We start from the raw sequence: 20,800 nt of genomic DNA on the forward strand, positions 1-20,800 counted from the left end.
TATTAATGATATAGTGGTAAATATCCAGCTCTGATATTTATAGTCTCTACAAAACCAGCCTACTCAATTACAGTCAAAAGTGCTACAGTGTTTGCTCTAGTGAATATGCAGACAAGTATATGTATAAAAGAGCAAATATTTAAATATTTTTGAAAAATGACTTACATTTTAGTTTTACTTCCCCCCCCCCAAAAATTACTCTACATTTGCTAAAGATAATGTAGAACAAGTAACTAAAGTGTCAAACATTTTTGTTATTCCTGCATGTTTGTTTATGACTTAAAAAGCACTCACTTAAATGACTTTTAGTTGAAGTTAATAAATCAAAATGACAATTACAACGTATTTAGGAATGAATATTATTTAAAACATTATGTAATCAAAACTAATGAGCTATGAAAAAAGCTTAACCGTAAGACAAATTAATTCCTTAAAAACTCTCTATTCCTAAACAACAAAGAAATGAAAATAAAAAAAATTTTCACCTCAAAAAGTAGAAAGAGAAAACAAACCCAAGCAAAGAATGAGAAATACATTAATCAAGAATGAAGAATTAATAATTATAATCATTAGAATATTTTAAAAGTAAAATCATCAATAAACTGAAGGGCTGTTTTGGGGGAAAGGGGCTAAGTAAATCTATACTAATCAAATTGGGGAAAAGCGCAGATTATTTCCTTGGTTTGAAGATTAGCAAGCAAAAAGAGTTGTTAATAATGGACCCACTTATTTTACATTTAAGGTTTCAGGTGTGATCAGTTATGTACACTACAGACCCCAGTTTATCAGCATAGAACTCACAATACTATTATTCATCTATTTATATTACACTGCCTTAAAAGTTTCACTAATTCTAGTAATTATCATTAATTAAACATTAACTTGTCCTTATATTAGGAAACAAAGTTTTCCATTCTTTACAAAACAGAATTTATTATACTTCATCTAATTATAAAAAAAATCGATGCAGAACATCAATACAACAGAAATCACACAAAAATACTATAAATAAAACCATCTTATGGTTTCGTCCTGTAATTCTACAAATGAAGCAGATAAGCCAAGAAGGTGAGGTAATTAATATAAGATTCCAGAGCTACTCAACTGGGACAAGAACTCCAGTCTCACGGTTCCTGGTCTATTTGTTTTAGCGCAAGGCCAAGAAATTGTTCTAAAAGTTTTGGAAACTATTACCCTGTCTGGTTCCAAATTTTTCTGATCATCATATATACAATCTGAAGCACAGAGAAATCAAGTAAGTTGGTGACTATACCTCTTGGCCACATTCTCCTTCTACACAGAAGTTTTAAGCAGAAAAACTAAGCTATCTTCATGCATCAGAACATTTTACTTTACCTTTAAAAAACCTCCTGAAAGTACTAAAATTGCCAGCTCTCCTGAGTTGTGAAGGCCTCTTATTTCCCATCTTCCAGGATTATAGTAGGCCCTGGACAAAAGAGTGGCCTTTGGACCTGTTCTGTGGAAAATAAATCGTATTTATCCAGTCTCAGACCTGATGCCAGAACCTGCAGGTCTGTCTACTTGCAGATTTCAAGTACCAATAAGAGTTCACTGAATGAAACTAAGGGACATGGCAGATGACAGCTCTTGCCAGTCAGATAATTTAAGAGATGCAGGATTGTAAAGTAGAAAGAGAAGTCTTCATTGACAGGAATAACAACAACAACAAATTCTTGCATATTCAGCTATTTCTCTTTCCCTAGAGTCCCATTTCTATTCCCCAATAACTACAGAGTCTTTAAGCTGCAAAAGGAATATTAAGATAAAACTAATTTTTCATATTTTTATTTGGAAATAAATATTTCAGCTGTGATCCATATTATCTCTTAAAAAGCTTACTCAATTACCTGTACTGGACAAATCACCGTGTTCCATTAGGCTATACAAACTGCAAGAAGTCTCAGAGTAAATGAAAAACTTTAAGCAATTTTTAAAAGTGATAGCAACCTGAGAACTCAGGGTAAATAGTCTCTAGTTAAAAGATACTCTAATTCATGTTTTCAGTAAGATTTGCAAACACATTTGCATTGAAAAAGAATAAACTTGAAGAAGAATGAACAATCTGAGAGGTAGAATTATTAGACATGAAAATTAATGTGCAAGGACACAGAACAGCAGAGTGGATAATGCAAAAAACTAAGCCAGTATCATGAAGCTAACATCATGAATAAACATTCCTTTTACACTTCACTCTAAATGATTCTTGTATTACATATTAGTTCTCATATAAAGTGCCTTGTTTCTAGACTCTGTATTATGTTTCACTGATCTCTTTGTGGATACTGATGCTAATGCCATACTCTTAATATCTGCCATTTTTAAATACATTTTAGTATCTGCGAAGACACATTTTGAATGTTTAATAAACATTTTTAAAAAGTCTATCGTTTTTCTTACACATTTATAAACTTTAGGGATAGCCTGTCAAATTCTTCATTTAAAATTTCACTGAAACTTTTAACTGGGATTGCATTAAATTTATAAAGTATATTGAAAATAAAATACAAATATTAGAGAATGGCCACTTTTACAATTTTGGATCTTCCCATAAAATTCATGTTTCTCCATTTATGTAAGTCTTTCATTTCCTTCAATAAAATGCCAAAGATATCCCTGTATCTACTGCTAATGTTATTTTCAATGTAGTTTTTCCCATATTTTCTCCTGTAATATAGGAAACCTTTTGGCTTATATATTGGGTTGGGCAAAAGGTTCGTTCAGTTTTTTCCAAAAGATGGCTCTAGTAGTGATTAGTTGTCTTCAACTTCATTCGAAACAGTTTTGTTAGATTGTGTTGTGACAGCTGTCATATCAATATGAATTAAAAAAAAAGTATCAAAATTGGTGAATTTTTGTGTAGTCATTTTAATATTGGAGATGGAAGAAAAAAAGCAACATTTTCAGCACATTATGCTTTACTATTTCAAGAAAGGTAAAAACACAACTGAAACGCAAAAAAAGACTTGTGCAGTGTATGGAGAAGGTGCGGTGACTGATCCAACATGTCAAAAGTGGTCTGTGAAGTTTCGTGCTGGAGATTTCTTATTGGATGATGCTCCACAGTTGGGTAGATCAGTTGAAGTTGAAAACGATCAAAGCAAGACATTAATTGAGAACAATCAATGTTACACCATGTGGGAGACAGCTGACATACTCAAAATATCCAAATCAAGTGTTGAAAATCATTTGCACCAGCTTGGTTATGTTAATCGCTTTGATGTTTGGGTTCCACATAAGTTAAGCAAAAAAAAACCTTCTTGATAATATTTCCACATGCAATTCTCTACTTAAACATAACCAAAACATTCCGTTTTTAAAATCTATTGTGATGGGCAATGAAAAGTGGATACTGTACAATAATGTGGAATGGAAGAGATCATGGGGGAAGTGAAATGAACCACCACCAACCACACCAAAGGCCAGTCTTCATCCAAAGAAGCTGATGTTGTGTATATGGTGGGATTTGAAGGAAGTCCTTATGAGCTTCTTCTGGAAAACCAAACAATTAATTCCAACAAGTACAATTAGACCAACCGAAAGCACACTCAACGAAAAGCGTCCAGAATTAGGCAACAGAAAACACATAATCTTCCATCAGGATAACACAGGACCATATGTTTCTTTGATGACCAGGCAAAAACTGTTAGAGCTTGGCTGAGAAGTTCTGATTCACCTGCCATATTCACCAGACATTGTACCTTCAGATTTCCATTTATTTCAGTCTTTATAAAATTCTTTTTTTTAAATACATCTTTATTGGAGTATAATTGCTTCACAATGCTGTGTTAGTTTCTGTTGTACAACAAAGTAAATCAGCCATGTGCATACATATATCCCCATATCCCCTCCTTCCTAAGCCTCCCTACCCCCATCCCAACCTACACTTCTAGGTCGTCACAAAGCACCGAGCTGATCTCCCTATGCTATGCTGCTGCTCCCCACTAGCTATCTATTTTACATTTTGTAGTGTATATATGTCAACGTTACTCTCACTTCGCTCCATCTTCCCCTTCCCCCCACCCCCATGTCCTCAAGTCCATTCTCTATTTCTGTGTCTTTATTCCTGCCCTGCCACTAGGTTCATCAGTACCATTTTTATTAGATTCCATATATATGCATTAGCATATGGTATTTTTCTTTTTCTGACTAACCTCACTCTGTATGATAGACTCTAGGTCCACCCACCTCACTACAAATAACTGAGTTTCGTTTGTTTCTTTTTATATTTGAGTAATATTCCACATGTGCCGCATCTTCTTTATCCATTCATCTGTTGATGGACGTTTAGGGTGCTTCCATGTCCTGGCTATTGTAAATAGTGCTCCAATGAACATTGTGGTACATGTCTCTTTTTGAATTATGGTTTTCTCAGGGTATATGCCCAGTAGTGGGATTGCTGGGTCATATGGTAGTTCTATTTTTAGTTTTTTAAGGAACCTCCATACTGTTCTCCATAGTGGCTATATTAGTTTACATTCCCACCAACAGTGCAGGAGGCTTCCCTTTTCAGCACACCCTCTCCAGCGTTTATTGTTTCTAGATTTTTTGATGATGGCCATTCTGACCAGTGTGAAGTGATACCTCATGCAAGTTTTGATTTGCATTTCTCTAATAATTAGTGATGTAGAGCAGATGTTCATATGCCTCTTGGCCACCTGTATGTCTTCTTTGGTGAGATCCATTTAGGTTTTTGGCCCATTTTTTAATTGGTTTTTTTTTTTTTTTGGATATTGAACTCCATGAGCTGTTTGTATATTCTGGAGATTAATCCTTTATCCGTTGTTTCATTTGCAAATATTTTCTCCCATTCTGAGGGTTGTCTTTTAGTCTTGATTATGGTTTCCTTTGCTGTGCAAAAGCTTTCCGTTTAATTAGGTCCCATTTGTTTATTTTTCTTTTTATTTTCATTATTCTAGGAGGTGGATTGAAAGAGATCTTGCTGTGATTGATTTATGTCCAAGAGTGATCTGCCTATGTTTTCCTCTAAAGGTTTTTTTTTTTTTAACATCTTTATTGGAGTATAGTTGCTTTAGAATGGTATGTTAGTTTCTGTTTTATAACAAAGTGAATCAGCTATACATATATCCCCATATCTCCTCCCTCTTGCATCTCCCTCCCACCCTCTCTATCCCACCCCTCTAGGTATAGTGTCCAGTCTTACATTTAGGTCTTTAATCCATTTTGAGTTTATTTTTGTGTATGGTGTTAGGGAGTGTTCTAATTTCATTCTTTTACATGTAGCTGTCCAGTTTTCCCAGCACCACTTATTGAAGAGACTGTCTTTTCTCCATTGTATGTTCTTGCCTCCTCTGTTGTCAATTAGGTGACCATATGTGTGTGGGTTTGTCTCTGGGCTTTCTATCCTGTTCCACTGATCTATATTTCTGTTTTTGTGTCAGTGCCATATTGTCTTGATTACTGTAGCTTTTTAGTATAGTTTGAAGTAGGGTTGCAGGATACAAAATTAATGCACAGAAATCTCTGGCATTCCTATAACACTAACAATGAAAACTCAGAAAGAAAAATTAAGGAAACGATCCCATTTACCATCTCAACAAAAAGAATAAAATACCTAGGAATAAACCTACCTAAGGAGGAGAAAAACTTGTACTCAGAAAACTATAAAACACTGATGAAAAAAATCAAAGATGACATAAACAGATAGAGAAATATACCATGTTCTTGGATTGGAAGAATCAATATTGTGAAAATAACTATACTACCCAAAGCAATCTACAGATTCAATGCAATCCCTATGAAACTACCAATGGCATTCTTCACAGAATTAGAACAAAAAAATTTACAATTTGTATGGAAACACAAAAGATCCTGAATAGCCAAAGCAATCTTAAGAAAAATGGAGCTGGAGGAGGAATCAGGCTCCCCAACTTCAAACTATACTACAAACCTACAATAATAAAATTCTCTTAATGGAAAAAATTTTAATTCCCTGGAAGACTGTAAAAGGCACCTGAAACAGTTCTTTGCTCAAGAAGATAAAAAGACTTGGGAAGATGGAATTAAGAAGTTGCCTGAAAAACAGAAGGTAGTGGAACAAAACAGTGAATACACCTGTGCTGATGGCTTCCTAAATGCAGCACCTATGGAACATCCAAACAGACAAGTGCTCCTGCAACTGAGACAGGTCTGGCTTTAGCAGCTGTGGGCTTTATGGGCACATTCACATGAGGGTTGGGCCAGGCCAGAGTCTGAGCAGCCTCCATAGCTCCCACAGCAGGTCCAGGTGAACAACTATTGCATGTGCTGGGACCTGACCTCAGTGGATCTGCACCAGTGGTCTGGTGAAAACTACACCTGAGAGTCAACAGGGCCATTTGCTGGCATACCCACAGTTATGATGGGACTGACAGCAGTGCCAACAACAGTGTACTTTGTGAGCCCGCACAACAGGCAAAAGGTGACATAACAGAGCACACTCACAGGTGAACATCTCCAGAGGAGGAATACTCAAGAGGCTTCTCTCCCAGTGGAAGTGCTTCAATCCCACCTACCTCTCACTGCAGATCAGAAACACAGCTAAGAAACAGATCTGCGGGCCTATACTTCAACAACTAAGGAGAATACCATGCCCCTGACAGGGCAGTGACAACCACAGAGCAAAGGGGAGGCCCCACTCGATATCCACCTTACACACCAGGGGGAAGACATCAGAAGCAAGAGGAGCTATGATCCTGCAACATGCATAAAGGAGACCACAAACACAATAAGTTAGCCAAAATGAGATGACAGAGGAATCTGCTGCAGACGAAGGAGCAAGATAAAAACCTACAAGAACAACTAAATGCAGAAATAATGAAAAAGAATCAGAATAATGATAGTAAAGATGATCCGAGATGTCAGAAAAAGAATGGAGGCATGGATTGAAAACATGCAAGAGATGATTAATAAAGACCTAGAAGAACTAAAGAACTAACAGAGATGAACAATACAATAACTGAAATGAAATATACTCTAGAAGGAATCAGTAACAGAATAACTGAGGCAGAAGAACGGATAAATGAGCTGGAAGACAGAATGGTGGAAATCACTGCCGTGGAACAGAATAAAGAAAAAAGAATGAAAAGAAATGAAGACAGTCTCAGAGACTTCTGGGACTACATTAAACATACCAACATTCGAATTATAAGGGTCCCAGAAGAAGAAAGGAGAGAGAAAGGGCCTGTGAAAATATTTGACGAGATAACAGTCTCAAACTTTCCTACCATGGTAAAGGAAATAGTCATCTAGTCCAGGAAGTGCAGAGAGTCCCATATAGGATAAACACAAGGAGGAACACACTGAGACACATGTTAATCAAACTAACAAAAATTAAATACAAAGAAAAAATATTAAAAGCAACAAGGGAAAAACAACAAAAAACATACAAGGGAATCCACAGGTTATCAGCTGATTTTTTAGCAGAAACTTTGCAGGCAAGAAGGCAGTGGCATGATATACTTAAAGTAATAAAAGGGAAAAACCTACAACTAAGAATACTCTACCTAGCAAGGCTCTCATTTAGACTTGACGGAGAAATCAAAAGCTTTACAGTCAAGCAAAAGCTAAGAGGCTTTAGCACCACGAAACCAGCTTTATGACAAATGCTAAAGGAACTTCTCTAGGCAGGAAACACAAGAGAAAAAAAGAGGAAGGGAAGAAAAAAGACCTACCAAAACAAACCCAAAATAATTAATAAAATGACAATAGGAACATACATATCAATAATTACCTTAAATGTAAATGGATTAAATGCTCCAACCAAAAGACACAGACTGGCTGAATGGATTCTAAAACAAGACCCATATATATGCTGTCTATAAGAGAACCACTTCAGACCTAGGGACACATACAAACTGAAAGTGAGGGGATGGAAAGTAATATTCCATGCAAATGGAAATCAAAAGAAAGCTGGAGTGGCAATATTCAATCAGAAAAAATAGACTTTAAAATAAAGACTGTTACAAGAAACAAGGAAGGTCACTACATAATGATCAAGGGATCAGTATAAGAAGAAGATATAACAATTGTAAATATATATGCAGCCAGCATAGGAGCACCTCAATATATAAAGCAAATGCTGAGAGCCATAAAAGGGGAAATAATAGTGGGGGACTTTAACACCCCACTTACAACAACGGACAGATAAACCAGACAGAAAATTAATAAGGTAACACAAGCTTTAAAGGACACGTTAGTCAAAACAGACTTAATTGATATTTATAGGGAATTCCATTGGAAAGCAGCAGAATACACTTTCTTCTCAAGTGCACATGGAACATTCTCCAGGATAGATCACATCTTGGGTCACAAATCAAGCCTCAACAAATTTAAGAAAATTGAAATCATATCATGCATCTTTTCTGACCACAATCCTATGAGATTAGAAGTCAATTACAGGAAAAACACTATAAAATACACATGGAGGCTAAACAATATGTTATTAAATAACCAAAAGGTCACTGAAGAAATCAAAGAGGAAATCAAAAATACCTAGACACAAATGAGAACAAAAACACGCTGACCCAAAAACTATGGGATGCAGCAAAAGCAGTTCTAAAAGGGAAGTTTACAGCAATACAATCTTACCTCAAGAAACAAGAAAAATCTCACATAACCTAAAGTTATACCTAAAACAGCTAGAGAAAGAAGAAAACCCAGACTTAGTAGAAGGAAAGAAAAATCAGAGTAGAAATAAATGAACTAGAAACAAAGAAAATAGTAAAGATCAATGAAACTAAAAGCTGGTTCTTTGAGAGGATAAACAAAATTGATAAACCTTTAGCCAGACTCATCAAGAAATAAAGGGAGAGGACTTGAATCAATAAAATTCACAGACGTTACAATGGACAAAACGGAAATACAAAGGATCATAAGAGACTACTAAAGTCAACTATATGCCAATAAAATGTACAACCTTGAAGAAATGGACAAATTCCTAGAAAGGTACAACCTTCCAAGACTGAACCAGGAAGAAATAGAAAATATGAACAGACCAATCACAAGTACTGAAATTGAATTAAAAAACTCCCCCAAAACAAAAGTCCAGGACCAGATGGCGTCACAGGTGAATTCTATCAAACATTTAGAGAAGAGCTGACACCTACCTTTATGAAACTCTTCCAAAAAATTGCAGAGGAAGGAACACTTCCAAGCTCATTCTATGAGGCCAACATCACCCTGATACCAAAGCCAGACAAAGATATCACAAAAAAAGAAAATTACAGGCCAATATCACTGATGAACATAGACACAAATGTTCTCAACAATATACTAGAAAACCGAATACAGCAACACGTTAAAAGGATCATACATCCTGATCAAGTGGGATTTATCCCAGGGAGGCAAGGATTCTTCAATACAGTATATGCAAATCAATCAATGTGATACAGCACATTAACAAATTGAAGACTAAAAACCATATGATCATCTCAATAGATACAGAAAAAGCTTCTGAAAAAGTTCAACACATTTATGATAAAAACTCTCCAGAAAGTGGGCATAGAGAGAATCTACCTCAACATAATAAAGGCCATATCTGACAAACCTACAGCAAACATCATACTCAATGGTGAAGATCTGAAACATTTCCTCTAAGATCAGGTACAAGACAAGGATGTCTACTCTCGCCACTTTTATTCAACATACTATTGGAAGTCCTAGTCATGGCTGTCAGAGAAGAAAAAAAAATAAAAGGAATCCAAATTGGAAAAGAAGAAGTAAAACTGTCAATGTTTGCAGATGACATGATACTTATACACTGGGATTCCTAAAGATGCTACCAGAAAACCACTAGAGCTCATCAAGGAAATTGGTAAAGTTGCAGGATACAAAATCAATACATAGAAAGCTCTTGCATTCCTATATGCTAACAAAGAAAGATCAGAAAGAGATATTAAGGAAACAATCCCATTTACCATTGCATCAAAAAGAATGAAATACCTAGGAATAAACCTACCTAAGGAGGCAAAAGACCTGAACTCAGAAAACTATAAGATGCTGATAAAAGAAATCAAAGATGACACAAAGAGATGGAGAGATATACCATGTTCTTGGATCGGAAGAACCAATATTGTGAAAATGACTACACTACTCAAAGCAATCTACATATTCAATGCAATCCCTATCAAATTACCAAGGGCATTTTTCATAGAATTAGAACAAAAAAATTTTACAGTTTGTATGGGAACACAAAAGACAACACAAGCAATCTTGAGAAAGAAGAGCGGAGCTGGAGGACGAGGCTCCCTGACTTCAGAATAAGTACAAAGCTACAGTAACCAAAACAGTATGGTACTGGCACAAAAACAGAAATACAAATCAACGGATTAGGATACAAAGTCCAGAGATAAACCCACACACCTATGGCCACCTAATCTATGACAAAGGAGGCAAGAATATACAATGAAGAAAATACAGTCTCTTCAATAAGTGATGCTAGGAAAACTGGACAGCTACATGTAAAAGAATGAAATTACAACACTCCATAATACCATACACAAAAATATACTCAAAATGGATTAGAGACCTAAATGTAAGACCGGACAGTATAAAACTCTTAGAGGAAAACACAGGCAGAATACTCTTTGACATACATCTCAGCAATATCTTTTTTGATCCACCTCCTAGAGTAATGAAAATAAAAACAAAAATAAACAAATGGGACCTAATGAAACTTAAAAGCTTTTGCACAGCAAAGGAAACTATAAACAAAATGAAAAGACAACCCTCAGGATGGGAGAAAACATTTGTAAATGAAGCAACTGACAAGGGATTAATCTCCAAAACATATAAACAGCTCATGCAGCTCAGTAACAAAAAAACAAACAACCCAATGAAAAAATGGGCAGAAGATCTAAACAGACATTTCTCTAAAGAAGACATACAGATGAACAAAAAACACATGAAAAGATGCTCAACATCACTAATTATTAGAGAAATGTAAATCAAAACTACAATGAGGTATCACCTCACACTGGTCAGAATGGCCATCATCAGAAATCTACAAACAATAAATGCTGGATAGGGTGTGGAGACAAGGCAACCCTCCTGCACTGTTGGTGGGAATGTAAATTGGTACAGCTACTATGGAGAACAGTATGGAGATTCCTTAAAAAACTAAAAATAGAGCTACCATATGACCCAGCAATCCTACTACTGGGCATATACCCAGAGAAAACCATAATTAGAGAGGATGCATCTCGATGTTCACTGCAGCATTATTTACAATAGCCAGGAAATGTAAGCAATCCAAATGTCCATCAACAGAGGAATGGATAAAGAAGATGTGTATATATACAATGGAATATTACTCAGCCATAAAAAGGAATGAAATAATGCCATTTGCAGAGACATGGATGGACCCAGAGATTGTCATACAGAGTGAAGTAAGTCAGAAAGAGAAAGACAAATATCGTATAATAGCACTTATATGTGAAATCTAGAAAAGTGGGATAGATGAACTTATTTGCAAAGCAGAAATAAAGTCAGAGATGTAGAAAACAAACTTATGGTTACCAAGGGGAAGGAAAGGGGTGGGATGAATTGGGAGATTGGGATTGAAATATATACACTACTCTATATAAAACAGATAAGTAACAAGAACCTACTGTATAGCACAGGGAATTCTACTCAATGCTCTGTGGTGACCTAAATGGCAAGGAAATCTAAAAGAGTGGATATATGTATCTGTATAACTGATTACTGTACAGCAGAAACTAACTCAACATTGTAAAGCAACTATATTTCAATAAAAATTAATAGAAAAATAAAATAAAAGAAACCCTTTATCAAGTTAAAGAACAATTTTTATTAAGAGTTTTATTAGTAATGAGTTTTTATTTCCTCAGAAGTTTAGTATCAAGATGATCATGTTTTATCTCTTTTAAATAATCAATTAAGTCTTATTTACTTAACACTTACATAATGTTTACCATGTGCCAGACACTAAGGGCTTTACATATATTACCTCATGTAATCTTTATAACCATTCTGTAAGGTAGATTTTGTTACTTTTTCCAGTGAGAGATGAGGAAACTGAGGCATAAGAGTTAAATACACAGCTACTAAGTGCTTGAGCCAGGACTGAATGTGGGAGATTTGGATTCAGATTTCGTACTCTTGAATCCCCTCTTAGATTATTGCTAATAAACACTTCTCATATATAAGTTTTCTTCAGGAATTTTGCATATATTTTCATTAATGAGATCACTGTATGAATCTCTTTTTTGTGCTATCCTTTAATGTTTGAATCAGAACTGTGTTATCATTATAGAATAAAGTTGCAAGTCTTCTCTGGTAGCCAGTCTCCGAGATGGCCACCAATGCTCCCCATCTCCTGATATTCATAACCTGTGCAGTTGCCTCCCACATTGCACCAGGGTTGGTTTACCAGCAGATAAACCAATAAAATAGGGCATAAGTGACAGTCACTTTCTAAATTAGGTCAAAACACTGCACCTCCTGTACTGAACTCTCTCTTTCTCAAATCATTCATTATGGGGAAGCCAGCTGCCATGTATTAAGGAGACAGTCCTGTGGACAGGCTGCCCGCAAACTAAGTCCTGTATATCTGAAACACTGTAAATCAACCATACTTCAATCAAAAAAAAAAAAAGTACTAAGTCCCATTCCAACAGTTAAAAGAAACTGAGGTCTGTCAACCACCACATAAGAAAACTTAGAAGTAGATCCTCTAGGCCTCTGATGACTATAGTACCAGCCAACAACTTGATTATAACCTTCTGAGAAATCCTGAACCAGACTCACCAGGCTAAACCACTTCCAGATTCCTGACCTTTAGAACTTGCATGAGATATAAAATGTTTGTTGTGTTAAACTGCCAAGTTTTGGGGTAATATGTTATACAGCAATAGATAATGAGTAAACTTTCCACTGTATTTCACTATCACAAAAATCAACCAGTTCTCAAAGGTTGAACAGAACTGACAGGTAAGATCTGGTGCTTTGAGAAAGACATACACTCAATAAAACTTCAGAATTTTTTCTAGGATGTAAGTCAATTTAGATTTTTTAAACTTCTCTCTGTACAAAAAGTAAAATTTTTTTGTATTTTCCAAGAATGCTGTCTATTTTTTATATATTTTAAATATGGTGATATAAAACCTTAAGTGCTCTTCTATCCCTATAGATCTATTTCCTTTCAATTTTTGATATTATGTCTTCTCTGTGTTTTTCTTTTTTAATCTTGCCAGTGGTTTGTCTATTTTTTTCTTCCCCACAGTGGAAAAATAATTTTTCCAGGCTACTGATTTTGAAGGTTTTGTATTTTATTTAATTAAGTGCTTACTTCATCCTTATTAATCCCTCCTTCTAATTTTAGTTTATTTCATTATCCATGTCCTACTGGTATTGATAATCTCAGTGCTATTTATTTTTAATCATCCTAAATTTTCACTTTTGATCTTAAAAGAAGTGTTACTTTTAGTTATAATGTTATAATTAAAATTTTAGACAATTTTTTACTTTTTAAATGTTTATTTTGGCCTTATTTTTAATGTTCAGTTATACTGAATATGGTCAGAGAATGCAGACCATATGGTTATATTTTTTGTGAATTTATTAAGATTAATGTTGCTAACTATCACGTAACCAATTTTTGAAAAGTATCCTTGGATTTTAAAAATGATTCTTATTCTCTTGCTATTCATTATAAAATTTCCTTTGCGGTGCTATTCAAAATCCTTTTCATCATTACTTCTATTTGTTTCCATGATTCATTAATTTCTGAAAGAAATAAATAAAATTTTATACTTTGAGAAATTTCCCCACATTTGTAACATGCCTTACTATCTGGGTAGAATATACTTGGTCTTACAACTGTCTTCAGACTTTCGCCTGCATTTTTTATGTACCTGGGCGTGTATGTGTTTGTGTGTGTATGGGTTATACAAGGTTTAAATGAAATACAGATTTTGACAAATTTTTAAGCAGCAATTTGTCTTCTAACTACTTTAGAAATATTTAAATTCATATGGTTAACAAAACTTGTTTTTAGTAAATCTTTGACATCCAAGATACTTAGACATGTTAATCTCACTAATTACTGTATTATCTTCATAAAAACACTGCGATTTTCTTTCTTTCCTGCTAAAATAAACAGTAAGTATATGAATATAAAACATATACAGAATAATAGTAAGGAAACTTTAATAATAAGCTATGATCTAGATGAGGTTTAGAACTCAGAAATTCTTTATGAAAAAATGTATTATTAGAAAAGATTCTAGGGCTTCCCTGGTGGCGCAGTGGTTGACAGTCCGCCTGCCGATGCAGGGGACACGGGTTTGTGGCCCGGCCTGGGAAGATCCCACATGCCGTGGAGCGGCTAGGCCCGTGAGCCATGGCCACTGAGCCTGCGCGTCCGGAGCCTGTGCTCTGCAACGGGAGAGGCCACAACAGTGAGAGGCCCGCGTACCGCAAAAAAAAAAAAAAAAAAAAGTTCTAAGTCACTTTCACATCAAGTTTTAATTAAAACAACTACTCCAAAAAGTATAATTACTATCCTCATATCCAAAAGGATAGTTCACAAGTATTTTATTTTATTATCAATAATACCTTTAGAGGTTCTAGTTCAAGATGGCAATGTAGGGGGAGCCTTAACTTACCTCCTCCCAGGGACACACCAAATCTACAACTATATAAGGAACAATTTTCTCTGAAATAAACTCCTACATACTGGGTAAACAAAAAAAGACTGATGTTGAAATGGGTAGGAGAGGCTGAGACACAATCTAACCATAAACTCCACTCCTGGCATGTAGACCCATAATCAGGAGGGAACCCACAACTCTGAGCTTCTTCCTGAGGAGCACAGGATGTGAAATCTACATCTGGCACCCCAACTTTTAAGACCTGCACCTGAGAGACAAGCACCCAAAACATTTATATTTGAAAGTTAACAGGGCTGTTGTCCATGAGACACACAAGGCTATAGTGAACTGAGAAACATACTTAAAAGGCTCATGAGGATTCGCTATGCCTACACCCCAGGGCCCAGCACAAAGGCAGCCAATTAAAATGCCTAGTCTTTCTGTAAAAGAGACTTATATGCTTATCTTACAGCTTCGGCTTAAGTGGCAGGCACCTAATTTAAGGCATACCTAGAAGCTTACTGAATACCCTCCAAAGACCAAGGAGCCTCCCCCATCTCACTCCAGGTCACCTTATCTTCCAGAAAGAAGCTTGTATATGCATCTGATGGCCTGGTTTTTGCAGCTGCTGCTAAGTAAGGGGGCACTACCTCGATCACCTGGCTCTGGTGGCCAGAGTGGTGGACATTTATGAGTTCCATAGGACTGAAACAAAGAGAAAGAGTTCGTAACCAGCAACAACCCACAGGACAAAGCAGAGAGGCAATAGACAGGCACCTAATCTTTCTGTAAAAGAGGACTAAAATCCTATTTTCATAGCTTTGGCCTGAGGGGAAGACATCAAATTAAACACACATCTAGGGGCCAACTGCAATCTTGTGCAGAGACCAGGGAAAGAAGTGGGCACCTACTTTGCAAACACCCTCCACCCAGCCCCAGGTCGTGGTAATCTTTGAGAATGGAGCTTCTGCCCACATTTGGTGCACCAGCTTTTGTGGTTTCTGCCCACAAGAAATAACCCTTGATAGCCTGGCTCTGGTGGCTAGTGGGTATTGTATTCATGGGTCTAATGGGATGGCATAAAGGAAGAAACGGTTCTTAACTATCATGCAGGGCTCAGTACAGAGGAAGCAGAATGAAATATCCATCTCCCAGGCTTCCATGGAAAGAGGTATATATGTATAACTTAAAAGTTGCTGCCCAAAGTCTGGCTTCCAATCAGCCTGAATTTAGGTGCTGACTGAGATCCTCCCTTTTAGGACACTGGCAGGTCTTGGGAAACCCTCAACGGCTGGGAGCCACTAAGAACCAAGTAGGTGGTTTGGACAATCACAAGGATATGAGAGACAGCCAAGAAATAGGACAGGGTTAAACGTTAAGGTTCATCTCCTACATGAGGCAACGCCTTCAAGACTGGGAGAAGAGGTTGTTTCATCTAATACATAGAACCAACACAAAATGTCAGGGAAACTGAAAAAACAAAGGAATATGTTCCGAATAAAAGGACAAGATAAAAACTTCAGGAAAATACTTAATGAAAAAGAGATACATGATTTACATGACAAAAAATTCAAAATAAGTAATAAATATGCTCACCAATGTCAGAACAAAACATGAAAGAAGTGAGAATTTTAAGAAACAGAAAATAAAGGAAAGTACTCTACAGAAATGATGAAGTTGAAGAATACAACAACTGTACTGACAAATATGAGGGTTCAAAAGCAGATTAAGAACAAAACAAAAGATCAGTGAACTCAAAGACAGGACAGTTTAACTCCTCCAACTAGAGCAGCAAAAAGAAAAAGGAATAAAAAAGAGCAAAGATAGTTTATGGAATTTATGGGAAAACATCAAGAGGACCATTATTCGCACCAGGTTCCCGGAATGAGGAGAGAAAAAGGGCAGAAAATTTATGTGAAGAAATAGTGGCTGAACACTTCCCTAATTAGGGGAAGGAAACAGCATCCAGATTTATTTATATATATAATATAAATAAATCATCAAAAGTTAAAAGCAAGGACAGACTGTATGAAGAAGCAAGAGAAAAACAACTTCTTATACACAAGGGAATCCCCAAAAGACAATTAGCATATTTTCCAGCAGAAAAATTGTAGAAGGATGTGGCATGATATATTTAAAGCTCTGAAAAAATTAAACTGCCAACCAAGAATACTCTACATGGTAAAGTTATCCTTCAGAATTGAAGGAGATATAAAGAGTTTTCCAGAAAAATAAAACATAGAGTAATGACCAATAGCCCAGTCCTATAAGAAATGTTAAAGGGACTTTTTAAGCTGAAACAAAAGGGTGCTAGACAGTAACAGGAAAAAAATACAAATATATAAATCTCACTGGTAAAAATTAACATACAGTAAAATTTAGAAAAACCTAATGTTGTAAACGTGATAAATTAATCACTTATAGAAACACTAGTATGAAGGTTAAAAGACAAACAGTAAAAATAACTATAACTGCAATAATTTGATAGTGAATATGCAAGATAAGATGATGTAAATGGTGACTTCAAAAATATAAAATGGGGGTAAGTAAAAATGTAGAGCTTTAGACTGTTACCAAATTTGTTATTGACTTAAAACAGACTATTATAAATATAAATTGTTTTATGTCAGCATTATGGTAACTACAGAGCAAAAACCTAGATTAAATATACAAAAGATAAAGAGAATGGAATCTAAGACTGCCACTACAGAAAATCATCAAATCACAAAGTAGGAGATCAAGAGAAGTAGAGAGGAAAAAAGAAATTACAAAACGGCTATAAAACAATAAACAAAATGGCAATACTCCATACCTATCAATAATTAAGTGTACATGGACAAATTCTGGGAAAACAAACAAACAAGCAAGCAAAAAACCCAGAGAATAGCTAAACAGATTTTTTAAAAGTCATCTATATCTTACCCACAAGATGTACAAACACATGCAGTCTGAAAATGAAGGGATGGAAAAATATATCCCATGCTCTTGGAAACCAAAAGAAAGCTGGGGTGGCAATACTTACATAAAACAAAGAAGAACATAAAACACACTGTAATACGAGACAAAGAACAAAGTAGGTCATTACATAATGATAAAGGGATCAATACAATAAGAGGATATGACATTTGTAAATATTTATGCACCCAACATAGGAGCATCCAAATATAAAAGCAAATATTAAGAGACCTAAAGGGTAAAACAGGTAACAGGTAAAGGGTAATACAATAATAATAAGGGACTTTAATACTCCACTGACAATGCAAATGGATATATTCTTAGAAACATACCACCTTCCAAGGCTGAATCATGAAGAAACAAAATCTGAGCAGACTGATTACTAGAAGGGAGATAATCAGTAATCAAAAACCTCCAACAAACAAATCCAGAATCAGACCGCTTCACTGGTGAGTTCTACCAAATATTCAAAGAAGAATTAATACGAATCTTCTCAAATTCTTCCAAAAATTAGAAAAGAAGGGAACACGTCCAAACTCATTTTATGGGACAAGCATTACCCTGACACCAAAACCAGTCAAGACACCACAGTAAAGAAAATTACAGGCCTATATTCATGATGAACAGAAATGCAAAACTCCTCAACAAAATATTAATAAGCTGAATTCAACAATACAACAAAAGTATCATATGCTCTGATCAAGTGGAATTTATTCCAGGGGTGCAAGGATGGTTTAACACCCTCAAATCAATCAATGTGATACACACCATTCACAAAATAAAGGATAAAAAGTCATGTGATCATCTCAACAAAGCAGAAAAAAGCATTCAACAAAATTTAACACCCATTCATGATACAAACTCTCAACAAAGTGAGTATAGAGAAAAAGTACTTCAACAAAATAATGGCGATATATCACAAGCCTCCAGCTAAAATCATACTCAAGGGAGAAGAGTCGACTGTTTTTCCTCCATGATCAGCAACAACTCAAGGATACCCACTCTCACCACTTTTATTCAATAAAGCATTGGAACTCCTAGCCAGAGCAATAATGCAACAACAATAACAAATGAAAGGCATCCAATTCAGAAAAGGAGGAGTAAAACTGTCTCTATTTGCAGATGACACTGTGTGACATAGAAAACTCTAAAGATTTTATCAAAAAACTGTTAAAATAAACAAATTCAATAAGCTTGCAGGATACAAAATCAATATACACAAATCACTTGCATTTGTATTCACTAATTATGAACTCAGAAAGATAAATTAAGGAAACAATCCTATTTATTGTACAACTGCATCAAAAAGAATAAGATACCTAGAAATAAGCTTAACCAAGAACATGAAAGATCTGTACACTGAAAATCATAAGATGTTAATAAACGACATTAAAGAAACAGAAATAAATGTTAAGATAGCCCACACTCATGGATTGGAAGAATTAATTTTGTTAAGATGTCCATACTATCAAAAGCAATCCATAGATTCAATGCAATCCCAAAGGCATTTTTCACAGAAATAAAACATACAATCCTAAAATTAGTATGGAACCACAAAAGACCCTAAAGCCAAAGCAATACTGAGAAAAAAGAACAATGCTGGAGGCATCACACTCCCTGATTTCAAACTATATTACAAAGCTATACTAATCAGAACATAAAAACAGACACATAGATCACTGGAACAGAATAGAGAGCCCAGAAATAAGCCCAGGCACCTCTGGTCAATTAATAACAAAGGAGCTAAGAATATACAATGGGGAAAGGACAGTCTTTTCAATAAATGGTGTTGGAAAAACTGAGCAGCCACATGCAAAAGAATGAAACTGAACCACCATCTTACACCATACACAAAAACTACCTAAAAATGGATTAAATTCTTAAGCATAAGACCTGAAACCATAAAACTCTTAGAAGAAAATAAAGGTAGTAAGCTCCTTGAAATTAGTGTTGGTAATGATGTTCTGGATTTGACACCAAAACCAAAACAACAAAAGCAAAAATAAACAAGTGGCACTACATCAAAAATGCTTCTATACAGCACATGAAACCACTAACAAATGAAAAGGTAACATAATAGATGGGAGAAAATATCTGCAAATCATGTATCTGACAAGGGGTTAATATGCAAAATATATAAAGGACTCCTACAACACATTAGCAAAAAAAAATCTGATTGAAAAATGGGCATAAGTTCTGGATAGACATTTTTCCTAGGAACACGTACAGATGGCCAACAGGTACTTGAAAAGGTGCTCAACATCACTAATCATCAGGGAAATGCCAATCAAAACCACAATGAGATATTACCTCATACCTGTTTGAATGGCTATTAACAGAAACACAAGAAATAAGAAGTGTTAGCATGTGGAGAAAAGGAAACCCTTGTGAACATAAATTGATGCAGCCACTATGAAAACAGTATGGAGTTTCTTAAAATAATTTAAAATAGTATTATATTTTCCTGCAATTCCCCCTCTGGGTACTTATCCAAAGGAAGCAAAAAGACAAATACCATATGATCTCACTTATATATGGAATCAAAAACAAAACAAAGCAACACCAAAAAACCCCACAAAAAGAAAACATAAACAACCAATTCATAGATACAGAGAACAGATCTGTAGTTGCCTGAGACAGGGGGTGGGTGAAGTGGGTGAAGATAGTTAAAAGGCACAAACTTCCAGTTATAAAATAAGTAAGCCTCCAGGATGTAAAGTACACCTTGATAACTACAGTTAATAATACTGTATCGTATATTTAAAAGATGCTAAAAGAACAGAACTTAAAAATTCTCATCATAGGAAAAAAAAATTGTAACTACATGTGGTGATGGAAGTTAACTAGACTAACTGTGATAATCATTTCACAATATATACATATATCAAATCATTATGTTGAACACAAACTAATCTAATGTTATATGCCAATTACATCTCAATAAAATAAATTAAATTAAATACCTTCAGATTATATTTATGAGCTTTATCCAAAATAGTTGGTACCAAGTTATCAGTAGGTTCTCCATTCTCATCATTTGAGTCAGGTGGGTACCAAGATAGGGCTAGTACACCTAATAGAAACAACCAAAAAGAAAAGAAAAATAAACACAGGAACAGAAATGAGGTATTGTTAAAAAAATAAAGGTATTGGTAAAAAATACAGGTATTGTTAAAAAAAAATACGGCAGAATAAGGACCAAATTGTTAACAATA

At 35.2% G+C, this 20,800-nt stretch overlaps 1 protein-coding gene across 3 annotated transcripts in view; it reads right to left on the bottom strand.

Annotated features, from left to right (window-relative positions):
• Positions 1 to 20,800, bottom strand: part of MANEA (mannosidase endo-alpha) — an 82,187-nt gene that overhangs the window by 28,379 nt on the left and 33,008 nt on the right. For all 3 annotated transcript variants that reach the window (XM_060030220.1, XM_060030218.1, XM_060030219.2), the window contains exon 3: positions 20,549 to 20,658. In XM_060030220.1, coding sequence (XP_059886203.1) covers positions 20,549 to 20,658 — 110 coding nt within the window. The remainder of the gene's footprint in view (positions 1 to 20,548; positions 20,659 to 20,800) is intronic.

This window comes from Delphinus delphis, chromosome 14 (genome assembly GCF_949987515.2).
Source record: "Delphinus delphis chromosome 14, mDelDel1.2, whole genome shotgun sequence".
In the NCBI taxonomy this organism is placed as follows: Eukaryota; Metazoa; Chordata; class Mammalia; order Artiodactyla; family Delphinidae; genus Delphinus; species Delphinus delphis.